The 18,031-nt window shown below is 37.8% G+C and overlaps 1 protein-coding gene across 1 annotated transcript; it reads left to right on the plus strand.

Moving 5' to 3' along the window:
* The first annotated feature begins 1,725 nt into the window (after window positions 1–1,725).
* Window positions 1,726–17,586, plus strand: LOC117712442 (uncharacterized). The gene is made up of 2 exons (XM_034508233.1): window positions 1,726–1,779; window positions 16,786–17,586. Exons 1-2 carry the CDS (start codon window positions 1,726–1,728, stop codon window positions 17,584–17,586), a joined length of 855 nt encoding a protein of 284 aa, XP_034364124.1.
* Window positions 17,587–18,031: the final 445 nt, after the last annotated feature.

Raw genomic sequence — 18,031 nt, forward strand, 5'->3', positions numbered from 1 at the left:
CATCACCACTCTCTTTGTTATATCACAAATAAAATTTTAACTTGTAACACTTGGGCTGTTTATAAAAGATATTTTCTCAAATTCTTCAGGGATGGGGCTTGAGAATGAAATATTGTAAGCATCCCCCACATAATGATGATGTGTATCTACATGTGAACACCATACACTGCAGAGTTCCAACCTGCTGGACAGTAGCTTGGGTCACAGTGCCATGGGTGGCGTTGCCAAGGGGAAAGCTGCCACTATCACTTCTTTGTTTCAGTAAACATTATCAATACATCTTATCTTCTGTCAATCTTACTGTCCATTTACTAGGAATCAGAGAGTGGTATTTAAGAAGGGTTGTGTTCTATGAAAGTTCTCTTTCTTCTCGAATTTTCAACCGTAGCTACCCAAACTGAATATTTGGCAAAAATAAGCTTAACAGTTGACTGTTCCAAAGGAGAATCTTCTACCCAGGTGAGTATTTGTTTATAAATATATAAGGATATTTTAACTTTACAGTTCTGAGTTTTGCTCTCATTGTGAAGCATTCTTGTGGCTTTTAAGAGAAAGTACCGTGCTACCTCAAAATTGCAACTATATATTAAGACAAAACATTTCAGGTGGTAGAGCAAACTGAATTTTGATAAGTTATGAGGGAGAGGAGATATGAAGACCTGGCTAACTGAATGATGAACAACCCAATTTTTGCAATTTTGATAGTATTTGATGTATTTTGATAGTCTCTACAGTAAGTCATGAGTAGAAGAACTCTGAAAACATAAACAGGATTGACATTGGTGCCATTCCTGTTTGAGTTACATTTCTTACGTACTTTTCAGTTAATTTTAAGACAGCACATTAGCAGTCTACAGAGACAGTAACAGCTGCTGCATCTGCACACCGCTCTTCCTGTACTTGCAGAAGACACAAAAACCCCAAGATCAACAGAATATCCGTAGTTGAGCTTTGCATTCCCAGATTCATTTCCACAACGCTATGGTACATTCTGGAATTGTTGTCAGTTTAAAGTCCAAACTTTTACACCCAATTCACACGCTAATTAACCACAGTTGCCGTTAGAGAATCACTTGAAAAAAAGGCATATGAGAGCAATAATCATTCAGTAGACAGATATGAACAATGAGAGTGGTGATGATAATACTTCAATAATTTTACCAAAATATTAATTTCACAATAACCTATTCACACTGACAATAACTAGGCTCAAATATATAGCAAGCAATATATAAAGTTTACTAGCTTCAGGTAAACATCTCCAAAGTACAAAGAAACTATTTCATCCTAAAGTACTTGCCCTAAATGTAACAAGGATCATCTTAATATTTTTTTGCTTGAGAGCAGTTCTTTAAATAATTATCTGAGTTATGTTACAAAAAATAAGGTGAGTACTATCTGTCATGCAATCACAGACATATTATATACATATTATATAGACACATGTTATATCACAGACATAACAACATTATATATATAATTATATACATATTATATAGACACATGTTATATCACAGACATAACAACATTGCTGTGTGCATACATTGTCATCTTGCCTAAACCACATGGGCATCACAGAACGTGGCACCAGCATTTGTTCATCACGGTACATGACTAAGGTCAAAATTCTTTCTAAGTTTTCATTTTAAATTAAAAAAAAAATGCTGTCGACTGACTTGACTAACTTGGCAATCACTGACCTTCTTTCAGGAACAACATTAAGAAATGAAAACGGAAACCTTCATCTTGGGCCTGTTGGCTCTTATTTCATATTTTATGGTAAGTTCCCCTGGTGGTAAATATCCTTGATTCACTTATTTTTAAAACTTCAAAAGACTTCTTGTATTTTTGTATTTGTTTTTTTTTATTATTATTTTTACTAGTAATAGCGTTTTTTCACTTAAAACTTGGTGTCAGGCTCCTGCTCACTATGAACTTGCTTTGATTTCTCTTTCTGTTTCATGCATGTTTACAGATTGTGAGGCCAGTGACTATAGCAAGGAAGGAAAGATGAACAAAAATGACCAAGATAGGCCGGGTAGATTTGGAAGAATCTCTCTAGCACTTATCTAGAAATATATCTTCTTTTTTATTTTTAAATAGTGCAAGTTATGTTTCCTGGATGTTTTGAGACTACAATAATGGTAAAATAAATAGTTGAATTCACATGATAAATTTTCTGAAAGAGTAGCACACAATACTAACACAACTCAATGATTATTTTCAATAGTTTTTAATGGAAATACTTATAAATAAAATTAAAGAGCCTCTCTGATGCCTGCAAATGTGCTGGTCATAGTTAAAGCATTCCTATTAATTTACTTGAGGGAAAAATAGAAACAAAAACCATTCACTCAGTAAGTGAAGTGCTTGACTGACTGGACCTTCTCCTCAGTGCTATCATTCACTTAATAAACAATGTTAATTCAAACTTTTTGAAACTTAGTTAAGCTTTTCAGTAAACAAAAAACACCCTAAAAACATAAAATATAGAATGATCGACAAGTCATAATAAGAACACAATCAAAAGAATCAGTAGAGTTATAAAAATCTCAGAGAACAGTGTCTTGAGTATATGTTGTCATGAGCTGGAGTGTTGAGAAGAGAAGACATAATTTGGAAGGCTGAGAGTTTGTTTTGCATCTTAGCGACTACTGACCAAGTACTGTGTACTGAGCCTACGGCTGTGTAACAGAAATACTATTGTTGATTTTTACATGGCAACCTTTACTGAGTCTTTATTTCATACTATCCACCTAAGAGAACTATTTCAGTATCCATCTACATTACACAATAGACAAAGGTCAAGTGGCGGTCTAGTCATATGATTAAAGTAGCGTTATGTTTTGAAACTTACTATGACATTTATATGACTATACATTTTTTTTCTCCAGATTAGGTTGAAGTAGAGGGGTGTTTTATTCCATAGGACAGCTCTCTCAGAAACATTTGCTTTGCTATTAAAAATACACATCCCTGGACCCTATCTCAGACCTGAGAGAATGAAGCCTGGCGATGGAGCAAGGTTGCATAGGTTTCTTATGTATGCTGGAATCTGAAACTCTTTAAACAAATTTTCTTAAAATTAAGTTCTTATAAAGTCATAGCTTTATAAGGCATATAAAGAGACCTCTTAATATAATGCAACTAAAAGAAATCGACCATATTAAAAAAAATCTAAGTGAATGATTGTCAAATGTATTCTGCTGAACTAAACGGTACTTGGTGGCAATCCCTCAAACAGAAGTTGCATTAGTAAGTTTTGTCTGAGCTTCCAAAATGTTAATAGAGCACAAATCAAATTCCCAGAGACGAGAAAATGGGCAGACAGAACACCCGGGAGCAGAGCGTCCCTAGAGTGCCTTCCAGATATCAATAGAGGAGATGGTGGTGCTGTCCTCTCTCTACCAGTCTCTGCCCCACGTTTTAGACAGACAACTTCTGGGGAAACAATTTTTTTTCATAAAACAATAAAATATTCTTTGATAAATAAGTCTCAAAACATAACTTTTAAAATTGCACTAGCAGCAATCTCTTCTTGTATTCATTGCTTCATGGAAAAGGTTCTCAGATGTCTACACTTGTTAAGCTAAATCTTTGCCCAGTGAGGAAAAGCTGTTACCCAAAAGTCATAAGCTAAAAAATCTTAACTATTAACCTGATAAAGGAACTTAATTAAACTTAGCATTTGGAACATTCAATATATCAGTGCTTATCTTTATGAGATCAGGGCTGCTGAGATTTATCAGGTTCATATTTATATTTTTCATTGTACCATGGATACATAGGGTCAAGATAAACCTCACACAAAAAAAAATCCTAGCAGTGGATATTTTAAATGTTGTAATAGATGGTACAGAGTTGGACCAGAGCTAACCTAAACTGGATAAAAGAATGAGTGGCTGAATCACAGTGGAACTGGCTCCTGACGTTGATGAACAGCTTACAGATTCCTATCAGCCATCATGTGAGAAACAGAGGATCAGAAATGTGATACAGAGGTGGATTAAAAACCCGACATAAAAGTGCAGACCACTAAGGTTAATGAGGGGTCCCCACAGCTCAGGACATGGACAGTGACAGCACATATGCCCACATCCTCCCTCCATCTACCTCTAGTATAGAGAAGGTGGTTTGCAGCACTCTCTAGCCACTAATAATATGCTGACCATTTCTTGTCACCAAGAACAAGAAATAGAAGAAAAAAAAGCTTAAAACATGGAACCATAATTAAAACAGACTATAGAATGGGCTATGTGGAAAAATAAATAAATAGAACCAGCAGGATGGTGGTATCGGTGGCACATGATTTTAACCCCAGCACTCAGGAGGCAGAGGCGGTGGATCTCCAGGAGTTCAAGGCCAGCCTGGTCTACAGATTGAGTTCCAAGACAGTCAAGCCTTCACAGAGAAACCTTGTCTTGAAAAAAAAATAAAATCAAGAACTAATTAATTAATTAATTAAATCCCTTAGTATTCTGAACTAGAGTAATTATATTACTTAAATAACATGGAACATATGATATGTCTTAAGATTCTATGAATTCAATATATGCTAATAAAAATATTTTATAGAGGGGCTGAAGAAATGGCTCAGTGGTTAAGAGCACTGCCTGCTCTTCTAGAGGTCCTGAATTCAATTCCAAGCAACCACATGGTGGCTCGCAACCATCTATAATGAATTCTGGTGCCCTCTTCTGGCATGCAGGTGTACATGCAGATAGAGCACTCATACATTAAATCATTAAAAATAAATCTTTAAAAAATATATATTTTATATATATAAAAAACCTCTATGAACTTACAAAACTCTGACAATCATTCAAAGTACCCTGAGGATTTTATGCAAGGCCACAGAATCTATGGTTCTCTCGGGTTCTTAGACAATTCTGATGCTGACGCCATTGGCAACATAGAATCTTGAGTACCTAGTTCTTGAGATCCCAAATGAGACTGAGAAAAGGAACAATTTCTTAAGGGTTTGTAAAAATGTTCCCCTAAAATCTCTATAGTGAGAAAAGAACTGGAACTCTGAAATAAAGTGAGGGAAGCACCTGTTTGTCACTGACTTGTGCAATTCGCTGACCTCAGAACACTTACTGATCACCCACTACTCATTAGTCTACTCCAGATGTGCAGCAACTGTTAACAACAACATCAGCAAAGACATACAGCTGACAACCTCATGAAGCATGGGGAAGACAGGCCATAAACTAAATCTGCAATCCAGGATGCAAACGGGGCATGTTAAGAGGATGTGATGGACCACATTTGCCATTGTACATGAGGTTAACAGATATTAAATGACATGTGATTAAATATATGGTGAAAGAACAGAGAAAAAACATTTAAGCAGAAGAAACAGTGCCAAAGTCTGAAGGAGGGATATACCCATCTATATATAGGCACCAATATACACAGTATGGTGTAAGAGATGGTGGAGAGGTAAATTCTGTAAGATTTCATGGTCTTCCTCTCTGGGTGATATATAATAAAGTACCGAGTCACTACACATCCTCAGAAACATAGCCTCATCTAGGGCACCTTCTGTTTCATCCAAAATACTTAGTGAGAGAAACAGAGACAGATACTTCTAAAATGTTTGAATAGCATCCATTTGCTTAATTCTAGTTATTTATTAAGGCATACTAGGAGTACAAAGAACAGATAAATACAACCTCTTATTTCAGGGAGCTGGTGGCCTCTTTGAAGACCTGAGTGGATTGGTAATGACAGCTAGGGCAAGAGCTGATAAACTTCTAAAAGTGGATAGACTGTGTGCTCCCACTGGCAACTGCTCATCTGGGCCAACAAAGCTCAAAATGAACATAGCTATGTTACCACAAAACTTTACCAAACAAGCAAGTCAGAACTGGCCCACAGCTTAGTTTTGTCAACATTAGAATTTGCAAATGTGAAATTTAGGTCTCATTAAGCAATATGCATTGCCAAATAGTGTGCTGAATTACTGAATTTCATTAGCTCTCCTAAGATATTGTTACAGCCTCTGTTTTATAAGTGAGAAAGCAAAAACACAGAGGTTAAATAACTTACCCCAGTTCTCCTAATCTGTCAATCATAAAGTAAGATTTTAACTGTTTTTACTTACCCACACATGTCCTGTCTCTCATCACATAAAACTATAATCACCCTTATTGTAAGAGCAATCTCTCAAGTGCTGCAAAATATCACACTCCCCTCCCCTACACATGAATTTTCATCCTGCAGTTATGCACTCTGTATAACCTATAAGGTTCCCCTTTCTCTATTGGCTATTTCCATTAGCACATGTGATAACATCACCTTGCAGTTTAAAGCTTACACTCTTCTACCTCTTGCTCCAGGCCTTCTGGAAAGAAAACATCGGTACTTATTCTACGGCTTTCTCCTAAACCTTTCCCAGGCTGACTTTGCTCACATGATTTGGATTAAACCACTTGTGCCAAACAGTTGATTGTCATTTCTCATGGTGGTAATATCTAATGGTATTTAATATGATCATTGTCTCTTATGTAATCCTAGTCTTTAGTTTTACTCCGCTCTTTTGCCTGTTTGGTTTCTGCCTACCTGACTGAACACTCCCTGCTTTCTGCTAGCCCAGGAATATCTTCTCTTTATGAAATTTAAATGTCAAGAGTAGCACAGCTTACTGTCTCTACATCATTTTCTTCTCCATCTTTAACCACAGATCTAGTTACATATGTCAAAAAAAATCTTGTAATCATCTTTCACTCTAGCTCCTTCCAGACTCACTACTTCAGCAAATGCTATCTTCAAACCATAACTGATCTAACCATGTCTGATCACCCTCCTGTTCCAGGTCTGAACCAAACACAGTAATTCCTCACCAATTCTGCGACTCTATCTGGTTCACTGCTTTCGATCTTGCTTCCTTCTGCATTTTTCTTTACACAACAAAAGTTCTGTTAACAACGTACATTTATTTCACTGAATCATTAATTTGAGATCTTCTCATGGGTTTCTAGTATTTGAAGTAATGCACAAAGCATTTACCCCTATAAACAGATGTTCTGTGGTCTTCCCAACTGCCTGTAACTCTCATACTTCATTACTGACCAACTCCTCAAGTTTGTTCACAGTAGATGCTTCAGTGACTTTTGAATTCGCATGCCTAGCCCCATTTTAGTACCTTTGGCACATTGTCTCTGTCTAAGGCTCTCTTCCTCAGTACTAATCTGCATTTGCTCCTGGGCTTTACTTAGTCTCTTCCCAGGTTCCTTATTCAGAGTCCTTGTTATCATAGCTGCCTCACTACTCACTGTCTTTATACCATGTAGTCATTTTCACAGCACTTAATCTCGCTGGTAGTTTATTTATATATTATAACTCACATTTACTTAACTTACCCTATATAATAAGATTGCCATGAATATATGGACTCTATTTCATTGACAGATACATATGTGTCTGAGAGTTATAATAGGACCCCATCAAATACTGGAAAGAAAGGAGAGAGAAAGAAAAGGAAGGGGAGAGAATCCAGGTTTCTCTAGTGCTGCACTTGAGTTCTTGTACACTGTGAGATGACCTCTCCTCGAAATACATAGCAACTGACTGTGAGTGTTAAGATCAAGAAAAGAAAATATTCACTCAAAAAGATATATCTTGGTGCTATATCTCTTGCATCTACCAACTTCAGACATAACATGTTGATCTACTAAGTCAGCATTAAAAAGCACTTAAAAATTAATTCTGAAATATAATTTATATATTAAAATCAAGTCAGTTACAAATATTAGACATTTTGAAAAGAATATAAAAATCTCAAAAAATGAAGAAAAGAGAAATTAGGAGTTCAGTTTGTTTAGTGACTTTTAGAGTAAAGATTCTTCATTAGATACCACTTAAATTTAGTCAGTTGGCGAATTCTAAATTTAATTCTTTGTGTAAGCCACACATAGAAACATTTTCTTATATCTAAGCTCTTCTTAAAGGTGATTAAAACAATAATTTTCAAATATACTTCAGAAAAGTTTGGAATTTGCCCCACTAATTTGTCACTAAAATATTTTCATTATTTTTCTCCATGTCAAATGCCTTTCAGCTATAAGATTGTACTAAAGGACCAAATACACTTATGTATCAAAATAGAAAATAAAAAATACAACTGTCATCTTCAAAGACGGCCCAAATGGCTGTGCTGTTCTTTTAAGGCTTAGAAAGTTATTTTATTGTGAAAATGCAGGATATGTTCACTTCAGAGAAATTTAAATTTGCTTTAGAAAGTCCACAATTCCTTGAAGAAGAATGAAAACCCAGATGATTTCTACTAAGCAATAGTACCCCATTCCTAAGTTGTAATTTCCACCATGGCTACAATAGGAACTGTGGTTGTAAGTGCACTTAATTTTTTTCTTTTCTTTTTTTAAATTTTTTTATTGGATATTTCATTTACATTTCAGATTTTATCCCCTTACCCCATACCCCCCACCCAGAAACCCCCTCCTCCAGCTTCCATGAGAATGTGCCCCCACTTACCCCCCTACTCCCACCTCCCCACCCTCAAATTCCCCCACACTCAGTGTCTAGCCTTCATGGGACCGAGGATCTCCTCTTACACCTATGCCCAACAAGTCCATCCTCCCATACATATACAGCTGGAGCCATGGGTCCCTCCCTATGTGCTCCCAGGCTGGTGATTTAGACCCTGGGGAGCTCTGGTTGGTTGGTATTGTTGCTCTCCTCATGGGGCCACAAACCCTTTCAGCTCCTTCAGTCTTCTCTCTAACTCCTCCTTTGGGAAACCCTTGATCAGATCAGTGGTTAGCTGTGAGCATCCACCTCTGAATATGTCAATCTCTGGCAGACCTCTAAGGACACAGCTATATCAGGCTCCTGTCAGCATGCACTTCCTGACATCCACATCAGCATCTACCTTTGGTGACTGTATATGGGATGGATACCCAGGTGGAATGGTCTCCAGACAGCCCCTCCTTCAGTTTCTTTCCTACACTTTGTCTCCATATTTGCTCCCTTGAGTATTTTGTTACTCCTTCTAAGAAGGACTGAAGCACCCACACTTGGTCTTCCTTCTTCGTGAGCTTCATGTGGTCTGTGAGTTGAATCTTGGGTATTGCGAGCTTCTGGACTAATATCCAATTATCACTGAGTGAATACCATGTGTGTTCTTTTGTGATTGGGTCACCTCACTCAGGATGATACTTTCTAGTTCCATCCATTTATCTAAGAATTTCATGAAGTCATACCAAGGTATTATTTGCTCGTATGTGTTCCTGTACTTCTGGTACCCATCCCACACCTATAAGCAATTGATGTAATAAAAATATTTTACAGAAAAAAAAAAGAAAGTCCACAATTAAACTTGGAATTAATCCAATCTGGTAATTGGATGAATATCTCTTAAGGATAAACATTCAATGGTATGCTTATTCTTGTATTCTGTATCTTCATTTCTCAATGCACAGCATTTAGGATCCCTCATCTCCCCTCAGGAATTCAGTCAAAGATCAATTACCCAAGAGCCCTTGTAATGATCTGACCTAGAAACTACTTGCAGTAACTTCTCAGATTTAGTGAGAAACTATTCTTACACTTTTAAAATATTCTAAGCATCAGGAACTAGTTTTTGTTGTTTATACCTAATTAAGGATTAAAATAATGTGAGATAATAGAAAATTCTATACTAAGTAATTAAGCAAGTCTAAACAATCCCATCTACTATTATTTCCTTAAAGTTACTTTAAACCATTGTATTCATTCTTCACTCATTAGTTTTGAACTCCTACTACATATCAATCATTACTCTACATATTTTAATTATAATAATAAATTAGATAAAAACCTCAGTCCCCAAGGGCACATCAAATTGAATCATTCTTAATAATTTAAAGCCATCAGATATTGAAGTTACAGAGAAGGTATAGTTGTATTTTAATGTAAACAAAATATATAACCGTGATAGAAGTGATAGTCAAAGCTTCCATTTAAAGAACTAACAATAATAAAAAGTAAGCTAGTATCTTACTCAGCAATCACAGGTGACATGTATAGTTATGACTATTCTCTCATAAACAATTTTTTAAAACTCAAATATTTAATTGTTACTGTATTCTAATAAGCCTATTCTTTTAGTGGTATACTAATTAAAGAATGGGTTTATTTAATATCTGGGCTGTTAAGTTGTATTAGAGACTAAAAAAATTTAGCCAGACATAAGAGAGAAACATAAGGGTCTCAAACAGCAAGATGTCCAAGGGAAGGACTAAGGTTGAGAAATAAAGAAGACAGATAGCTGGAACTGGGAAGTTGTTGATGATCGTGCCAAGCAAGTGTATTAAGAAGTACAGCATCTTAGGCTGGAGAGATGGTTCAGTGCTTAAAAGCACTGGCTGCTCTTCCAAAGGTCCTGAGTTAATTCCCAGCAACCACATGGTGGCTCACAACCTTCTGTAACAGGATCCACTGTCCTCTTCTGATGTGTCTGAAAACAGTGACAATGTATTCACACACATAAAATAAATCAGAAGAAGAGGGAGAGGTGGAAGTAGTAGTAGTACAGCATCTTATACAATACTTGTAGAGGAATAATTGGCAAAGTCAGCAGAAAGCTAAATCAAGCAGTGTGGCAAAGAAAACAGGATAGAGGCCTCAGACACAGCTGCCGTGAGTCTGATAACCGAAGCCCTCAAGGGAAGAAAACTGCATTCTCAGGAACAAAAACTGCAACCTTCAAGGCACAGGCTCTAGCCTCAGACTGGACCTTGCCATGTCTTCTGGACAAGGACACAGAACTAGTAGTCACTTTGTTCTTTGATCAAGGACTCCAAGAAAGTCTTGGAGAGGTCTGGCTCCCAAAACTGGAACAGTAGGTGAGAGCTTACATCTGATCCACAAGCACAGAATAAAGAGAAAGAAATCTAACATAGCAAGTATGTCTGAAACCTCAAAGCCAACCCTCAACAAGGATACACCCTCAGCAAGGCCACACCCCCTGATCCTTTCCAAATCATTCTACCAACTGTGGGCCAAGCATTCAAACAGGTGAGCCCATAGGAGCCATTCTCATTCAAACCACCACAGGCAGCTTACATTCTAGGTTCCTGTCCTCTGTGCACTGGATCCCACATAAATTAAAGCCTGAACTATGCATAGAAGAGAGTACATGTGGTATTTGTCTTTCTGAGTCTGGGTTACCTCACTTAATATAATTTATTTTCAATTCTACTAATTTCATGTAAGTTCATAAATTTGCATATATACAATGTAATTTTTATTCATGTGCCACATTTTCTTTTTTATTTATTTTCTAATCTTTTTTTTTACAGTCCAGACTTTACCGCCCTCCTGGTCTACCCTCCAACTGTTACACATACCACACCTCCTCCCCCTGTCTCCAAGAGGATGTCCCCACCCCATCTCCATCCCACCAGACCTCCCCACTCCCTGAGGCCCCCAAGTCTCTTGAGGGTTAGGTGCATCTTCTCTAACTGAGTTCAGATCCAGCAGTCCTCTGCTGTATATGTGTTGGGGACCTCATATCAGCTAATGTATGATGCCTGGTTGGTGGCTCAGTGTCTGAGAGATCCCCGGGGGTCCAGGTTAGTTGAGACTGCTGGTCTTCCTATAGGGTCACCCTCCTTCTCAGCTTCTTCCAGCTTTTCCCTAATTCAAGCACAGGAGTCTGCAGCATCTGTCCATTGTTTGGGTGCTAGTATCTGACTCTTTGAGATGCTTGCTGGACCTTTCAGGGAGCAGTCATGATAGGCCCCTGTTTGTAAGCGCACCATAGCATCAGTAATAGTGTCAAACCTTGGGGCCTCAACCTGAGCTGGATCCTAATTTGGACCTCCTTTCCCTCGGGCCCTTCTCCATCTTTGTCCCTGCAGTTCTTTTAAACAGGAACAATTCTGGGTCAGTTTTTGACTGTGGGATGGCAACCCCATCCCCCATTTGATGTCCTGTCTTTCTACTGGAGGTGGGCTCTACAAGTTCCCTCTCACCACTGTAGAGCATTTCATCTAAGGTTCCTCCCTTTGAGTCCTGAGAGTCTCTCACCTCCCAGGTCTCTGCATGTACCACATTTTCACTACTCATTCAACAGTTTGTGGACCTCTAGTCTGAGTCCATTTCCTTGCTATTGTTAATATAGTGGCAATATGAGTGCAATTAATACAGCAGCAATAAATATGAATACCCAGGTGTCTCTGTGGTAGCACGGAGACTCTATAGAAAATATTTACTCTCAATTAGGGACTTCTAACCTGCCTTTGATATTTCAGTTCCCAGATAAAAGACACACAACTTTTTCTCTTTATAATAACCCTTTATCAACACTAAAGCTGGGCAGATATCTACCCTCTATGCTGTTAAAATCTATTTCCTATTAATAACCCTGAGTTATTACTATGTACTAAGTCTCATCTGGGCTGCTCTTAACTCCAACTGGCCAGCCCTCATGGCCATGCTTTCTTGACTCCTAGTCCATAACATCTTCCTTCTCTCACAACCTCCTCTCTCTCTCTCTCTCCCTCTCCCTCTCATCCCTCTCTCTTCCTCTCCCTCTCCTTCTCATCCCTCTCCCTCTCATCCCTCTCTCTCCCTCTCCCTCTCATCCCTCTCTCTCCCTCTCCTTCTCATCTCTCTCTCTTCCTCTCCCTCTTATCCGTCTCCCTCTCATCCCACAGCCTTATTTACTAATTATAAATAACTTGGAGACAAGGTCACATAGCCTCACTATAAAGGGTCTATAGGTCAGATACTTTCCTCTCTGGGGAAACCAGGCCTTGGGGACATGCACTTAGCAGTAAAATACATAACAACAGACCGAACCTCAAGATTTCTTTGATTATATGCCCAGGAGTAGTATATCGGGCCCCATATTTTTTTAATTTATTTTTTTTACTTACTCAATTTACATTCTGTTCATTGCCCCCTCCTGATTATCCCCTCCCACAATTTTCCCCCATACCCCATCTCCCATCCCCCATTTTCTTCTCCTCTGAGAGGGTGGAAGCCCCACTGGATATCCCTCCATCCTGGCACTTAAAGTCTCTGGGAAGCTAGGCTCTTCTCTCCCACTGAGGTCAGACAAATCAGCCCAGCTAGAACATATCCCACAGACAGGCAACAGCCCTGTCTTTTGGGACAGCCCTATCTCTACCCCCATTCCACCAACACTCCCTCCAGATGTTTGGGACCCACATGAAGACCAAGCTGCACATCTGCCACATATATCCGAAGAGGCTTAGGTCCATCCTGTGTATGTTCTTTGGTTGGTGGTTCAGTCTCTGAGAGACCCAAGGGTCCAGGTCCAGGCTAGCCAACACTGCCAGTCTTCCTGTGGAGTTCCTATAGCCATAATCCTTCCTCCTACTCTTTCTTAAGAGTCCCCAAGCATCACTCGCTCTTTGGCTGTAGGTGTCTGCATGTGTCTGAGTCAGGCTGTTGGGTAGAGCCTCTGAGGACAGTCATCCTAGACTCCTCTCTCCAAGTATACCCGAGTATCATTAATAATGTCAGAGATTGATGCTTGTCCATGGGATGGGTCTCAAATTGGGCCAGTTATTGGTTAGCCATTCCCTCAGTCTCTATCTGCCTTGCTTGTACTGTAGTCTGTAAGATTGCATCTTGTACATGATTTTAGAATAATGTGAGGAAAGGATCATGTCTTCTTTCTCTTTTTACTGGATCCTAGAAATATATCTTACTTATACCCATTTTGTAATAAATGGTATAAATGTATAAAAACACATTCAATCAAAAATTTAAAACACTGACTTCATTTGAATTTTTGCAATGGTTTGATAAATAATATTTCCAGATGGTCCCACTGAAACATTTGTTTCCATTTAAAATGATTTCCAATGGTTTTTTTTATTTAAAAAACATTGCTGGTATTTTTGTTGAGACTTCTTGAATCTGTACTCATCAAAGATAATGGCCAAGTTTTTTGCAGTGTTCTTTACTGGTTTTTAATCTCAGCATATACTTGCCCTGTAGAATGACTTTGAACAAATGTTTTTGTTCAAACATTTTTGGAACATTTTTGGAATAATTTAAAAAGAATTGGTATTACTTTTTCCTTAAAATTTTTGAAAAACAGTAAGCCATCAGGCCCTAGATTTATTTTTATTGGAAAATTTTTGTTAGTATGAGTTTCTAATGACCCTTCATCTCTGTGGTATGAGTTGTACTGTTTTCTTCCTCTCTGGTTTTGTTCTCTGGGGGCTTCTCCCTTTCTTCTCAATGAGTGTAGTTAACAGTGTGTCAGCCTTGCTTATAAACACAGAAACAACTGTTTCATTGACCATGTCTCATTTATTGCTACCCTCATGTTTATGTATCACCTCCTACTAACAGATTTGGTGTCCTCTTGTTTTTCTTGGACCTTTCTTTGTGTGTCTTGGTATGATATACATCATTTTAAAGTCTGATTATCTTGTGTTTCTATTTTCACTTTTTGTTAAACATTTTTAAATGCTTATTTTTTATTGGATATTTTTATTTACATTTCAAATGTTATCCCTTTTCCCAGTTTCCCCTTTGGAAAGCCAGTATCTCATCCTCCCTCCCCCTGCTTCTATGAGGGTTCTTCCCCACCCACCCACTCCTGCCTCTACACTGCCCTACACTGGGGCATTGATCCTTCACAGGACCAAGGGCCTCTCCTCCCATTGATGTCCAACAATCATATATAGCTGGAGCCATGGGTCACTCTTTGGTTAGTGGTTTAGTCTCTGGGAGCTCTGGGTGTCTGGTTGGTTGATATTGTTGTTCTTCCTACAGGGTTGCAAACTCTCTCAGCTCCTTCAGTCCTTTCTCTAATGCCTCTATTGGGGACCCTGCGCTCAGTCCAATAGTTGACTGTGAGCATCTGCCTCTATATTTGTCAGGCTCTGGCAAAGCCTCTCAGGAGACAGCTTTATGAGGCTCCTGTCAGCAAGCACTTCCTGGCATCCTCAATAGTGTCTAGGTTTGGTGTTTGCATATGTGATGGATACCCAGGTGGGACAATCTCTGGATGGCCTTTCTTTCAGTCTCTGCTACACACTTTGTCTCAGTATTTCCTCCCCTGAATATTTTGTTCCCCCTTCTAAGAAGCACTGAAGCATCCACATTTTGGTCTTCTTTCTTCTTGAGCTTCATGTAGTCTATGAATTGTTTCTTGGGTTTTCCAAGCTTTGGGGCTAACATCCACTTATCAGTGAGTGCATACCATGTGTGTTCTTTTGTGATTGGGTTACCTGACTCAGAATAATATTTTCTACTTCCATCCATTTGCCTAAGAATTTTATGAAATCATTGTTTTAATGGCTGAGTAGTACTCCATTGTGAAAATATACCACATTTTCTGTATCCATTCCTCTGTTGAAGGACATCTGGGTTCTTTCCAGCTTCTGGCTATTATAAATAAAGCTGCTATGAACATAGTGGAGTATAAGTCCTTGTTATACGTTGGAACATCTTTTGAAGTGGTATATGCCCAGGAGTGGTATACCTGGGTCCTTAGGAAGTACTATGTACAATTTTCTGAGGAACTGCCAGACTGATTTCCAGAGTGGTTGTACCAGATTGCAATCCCACCAGCAATGGAGGAGTGTTCTTCTTTCTCCACATCTTTGCCAGTATCTGCTGTCACCTGAGTTTTTGATCTTAGCCATTCTGACTGGTGTGAGGTGGAATCTTGGGGTTGTTTTGATTTGCATTTCCTTGATGACTAAGTATGTTGAACATTTCTTTAGGTGCTTCTCGGCCAATTGATATTCTTCAGTTGAGAATTCTATGTTTAGCTCTGTACCCCCATTTTAATAGGGTTATTTGACTGTCTGGAGTATAATTTCTTGAGTTCTTTGTATATATTGGATATTAGCACTCTATTGGATGTAGGATTGATAACAACTTTTCTAAATCTTTTGTTTGCCATTTTGTTTTATTGGCAATGTCCTTTACCTTGCAGAAGCTTTGCAATTTTATGAGGTCCCATTCTCTTTTGATTTCTTCAATAAGTTATCATTTGGTAAATAGCATATTAAGTCTTGGTGAATTTGTGAAAGTTTGAAGTTTTACTGTTTAGCTCTATTCATGAAAGACTGTACATTGCACTTATGTATTTATATACAGATGTATCTGTGTGTGTGTTTGTGTGTGTGTAACAACTACTAATATGAAAAAAACTCATGATTTTAAAGACAAAAAGGAAGTACATTTTGGAAGGTGTTTGGAGGAAAGAAAAAAGAGCAAAATGTTATAATTATCATCTCAAAAAATAAATTTTAAGGTAATTATATGTAATTACTATGTGTTGGTTTTAAATAAATAAAATAATCACAAAACATAGTTATACATAATGAAATCATAAGTATAAATGTTCTACAGCACAGAGGTGACTATGTTTTATAAACACCAAATATATATTTTAAAAACAACTAAAAGAGAATTTCTCAAAGTCTCCAAAAACAAAATAATATGAAGAAATATACACATAAGTTACCCTTATTTTAACAATGCATGTATTGAGGTATTGCCCATATTTCACAAATATATATTAAATAAATGTGAATATATATATATACATATATATATATATATATATGAGAGAGAGTCAAAAATTCCTAAATGTTTAACACAAAAATATCAACTATGCTTAGTTGACTATTATATGTTGTATACATGTATAGAATTATTATAATTTATTCCTATAACTTATATAATAAAATAACAATTAATACAAGTATAGTCACTATGCTAAGGTTTGAAATTCAAATGATAAAATTTAAAAGTTTCTTTTTCCTTTAATTTCCACAGCCTGGTGAGAGTCATCACATCCAATCAAAACCACAGTCATTCCAAAGGCCATGGAATAACTACAGAGACTATCGACAAGCCTTTCCTAACTACGGAAGACATGGTCAAGATAGATATTATTTCCATGATTCACAGAAACATCAAGCTAAAAAACCTTACATTTCACCAATTAAATATCCACAGCCTAACATTTGCCCTCCAGGAACTAAAATGTTAATATTACATCAATATCCCCATAGGTTTCTATGCTTTCCTAAAAAACAGTTAATCCCTGACAAAGCAAAAACAAATGCAACCACACCAGCACCAACAACCAATCCTACCACAAATGCAACCACACCTACCACAAATTCAACCACACCAGCACCAACCAACAATCCTAACACAAATTCAACCACACCAGCACCGACCACCAATCCTACCACAAATGCAACCACACCTAGCACAAATGCAACCACACCAGCACCAACCAACAATCCTAGCACAAATTCAACCACACAAGCACCGACCAACAATCCTAACACAAATGCAACCACATCTACCACAAATTCAAACACACCAGCACCAACCAACAATCCTACCACAACTTCAACCACACCAGCATCGACCACCAAACCTACCACAACAGAACCTACTACTTCACCTAAACCTAGCACCTCAACAGCCATACCTACACCAACTGAGTCTGCTAACAGCTCTCCCTCTACTACATCTAGTACTACCATCCAAACTACAACTCCGTCACTTAGACAACGTTTTCGGGAGCTCTTTCAGGAATTCCTTCAGCAGTGGTTTGGTTAAAGATATGATGGGATGGTAACTGTCAGAACAGTGTGATCTCTTAGAATAAATAAGCCTTAAAGATGATTTTGAAGAAAACAACCTGATCTAATTATACAATCAAACAAATAAAAACAATTTGAGCAATGAAACGCATCTCTTGTTGTTCTGATGACTACCATACTACATTGTGTTTTATCATCTACCACCAGCTGCTAAACAGGTCCTAGAAGAAATCAGGGAGCTTTTGATTGAAAATATCTGTATTACTGGAATAAGTGAGTTAGGCTTTAAGAAGAAGCAAGAGAGTAGTGGGCTTGATTATTGCTGGTATAACAGCTTTAATTACATTAATTGCTAGCACCACTGCTTCTTCAATTGCTTAGACAAAGGAAGCTACTTTTGGTAATCATTTAACAAAAAAATGTTACTAATGTGTTGAGTAAACAAGAGAATTTAGATAGGC

Source organism: Arvicanthis niloticus, chromosome 7, assembly GCF_011762505.2.
Source record: "Arvicanthis niloticus isolate mArvNil1 chromosome 7, mArvNil1.pat.X, whole genome shotgun sequence".
Classification (NCBI taxonomy): domain Eukaryota; kingdom Metazoa; phylum Chordata; class Mammalia; order Rodentia; family Muridae; genus Arvicanthis; species Arvicanthis niloticus.

Bases quoted from the DNA above. Each gene is read 5' to 3' on its own strand.
- LOC117712442 (XM_034508233.1), top strand. From the start codon at position 1,726: ATGAAAACGGAAACCTTCATCTTGGGCCTGTTGGCTCTTATTTCATAT. The intron at 1,780-16,785 runs GTAAGTTCCCCT...TAATTTCCACAG, and splicing joins CTCTTATTTCATATTTTATG to CCTGGTGAGAGTCATCACAT.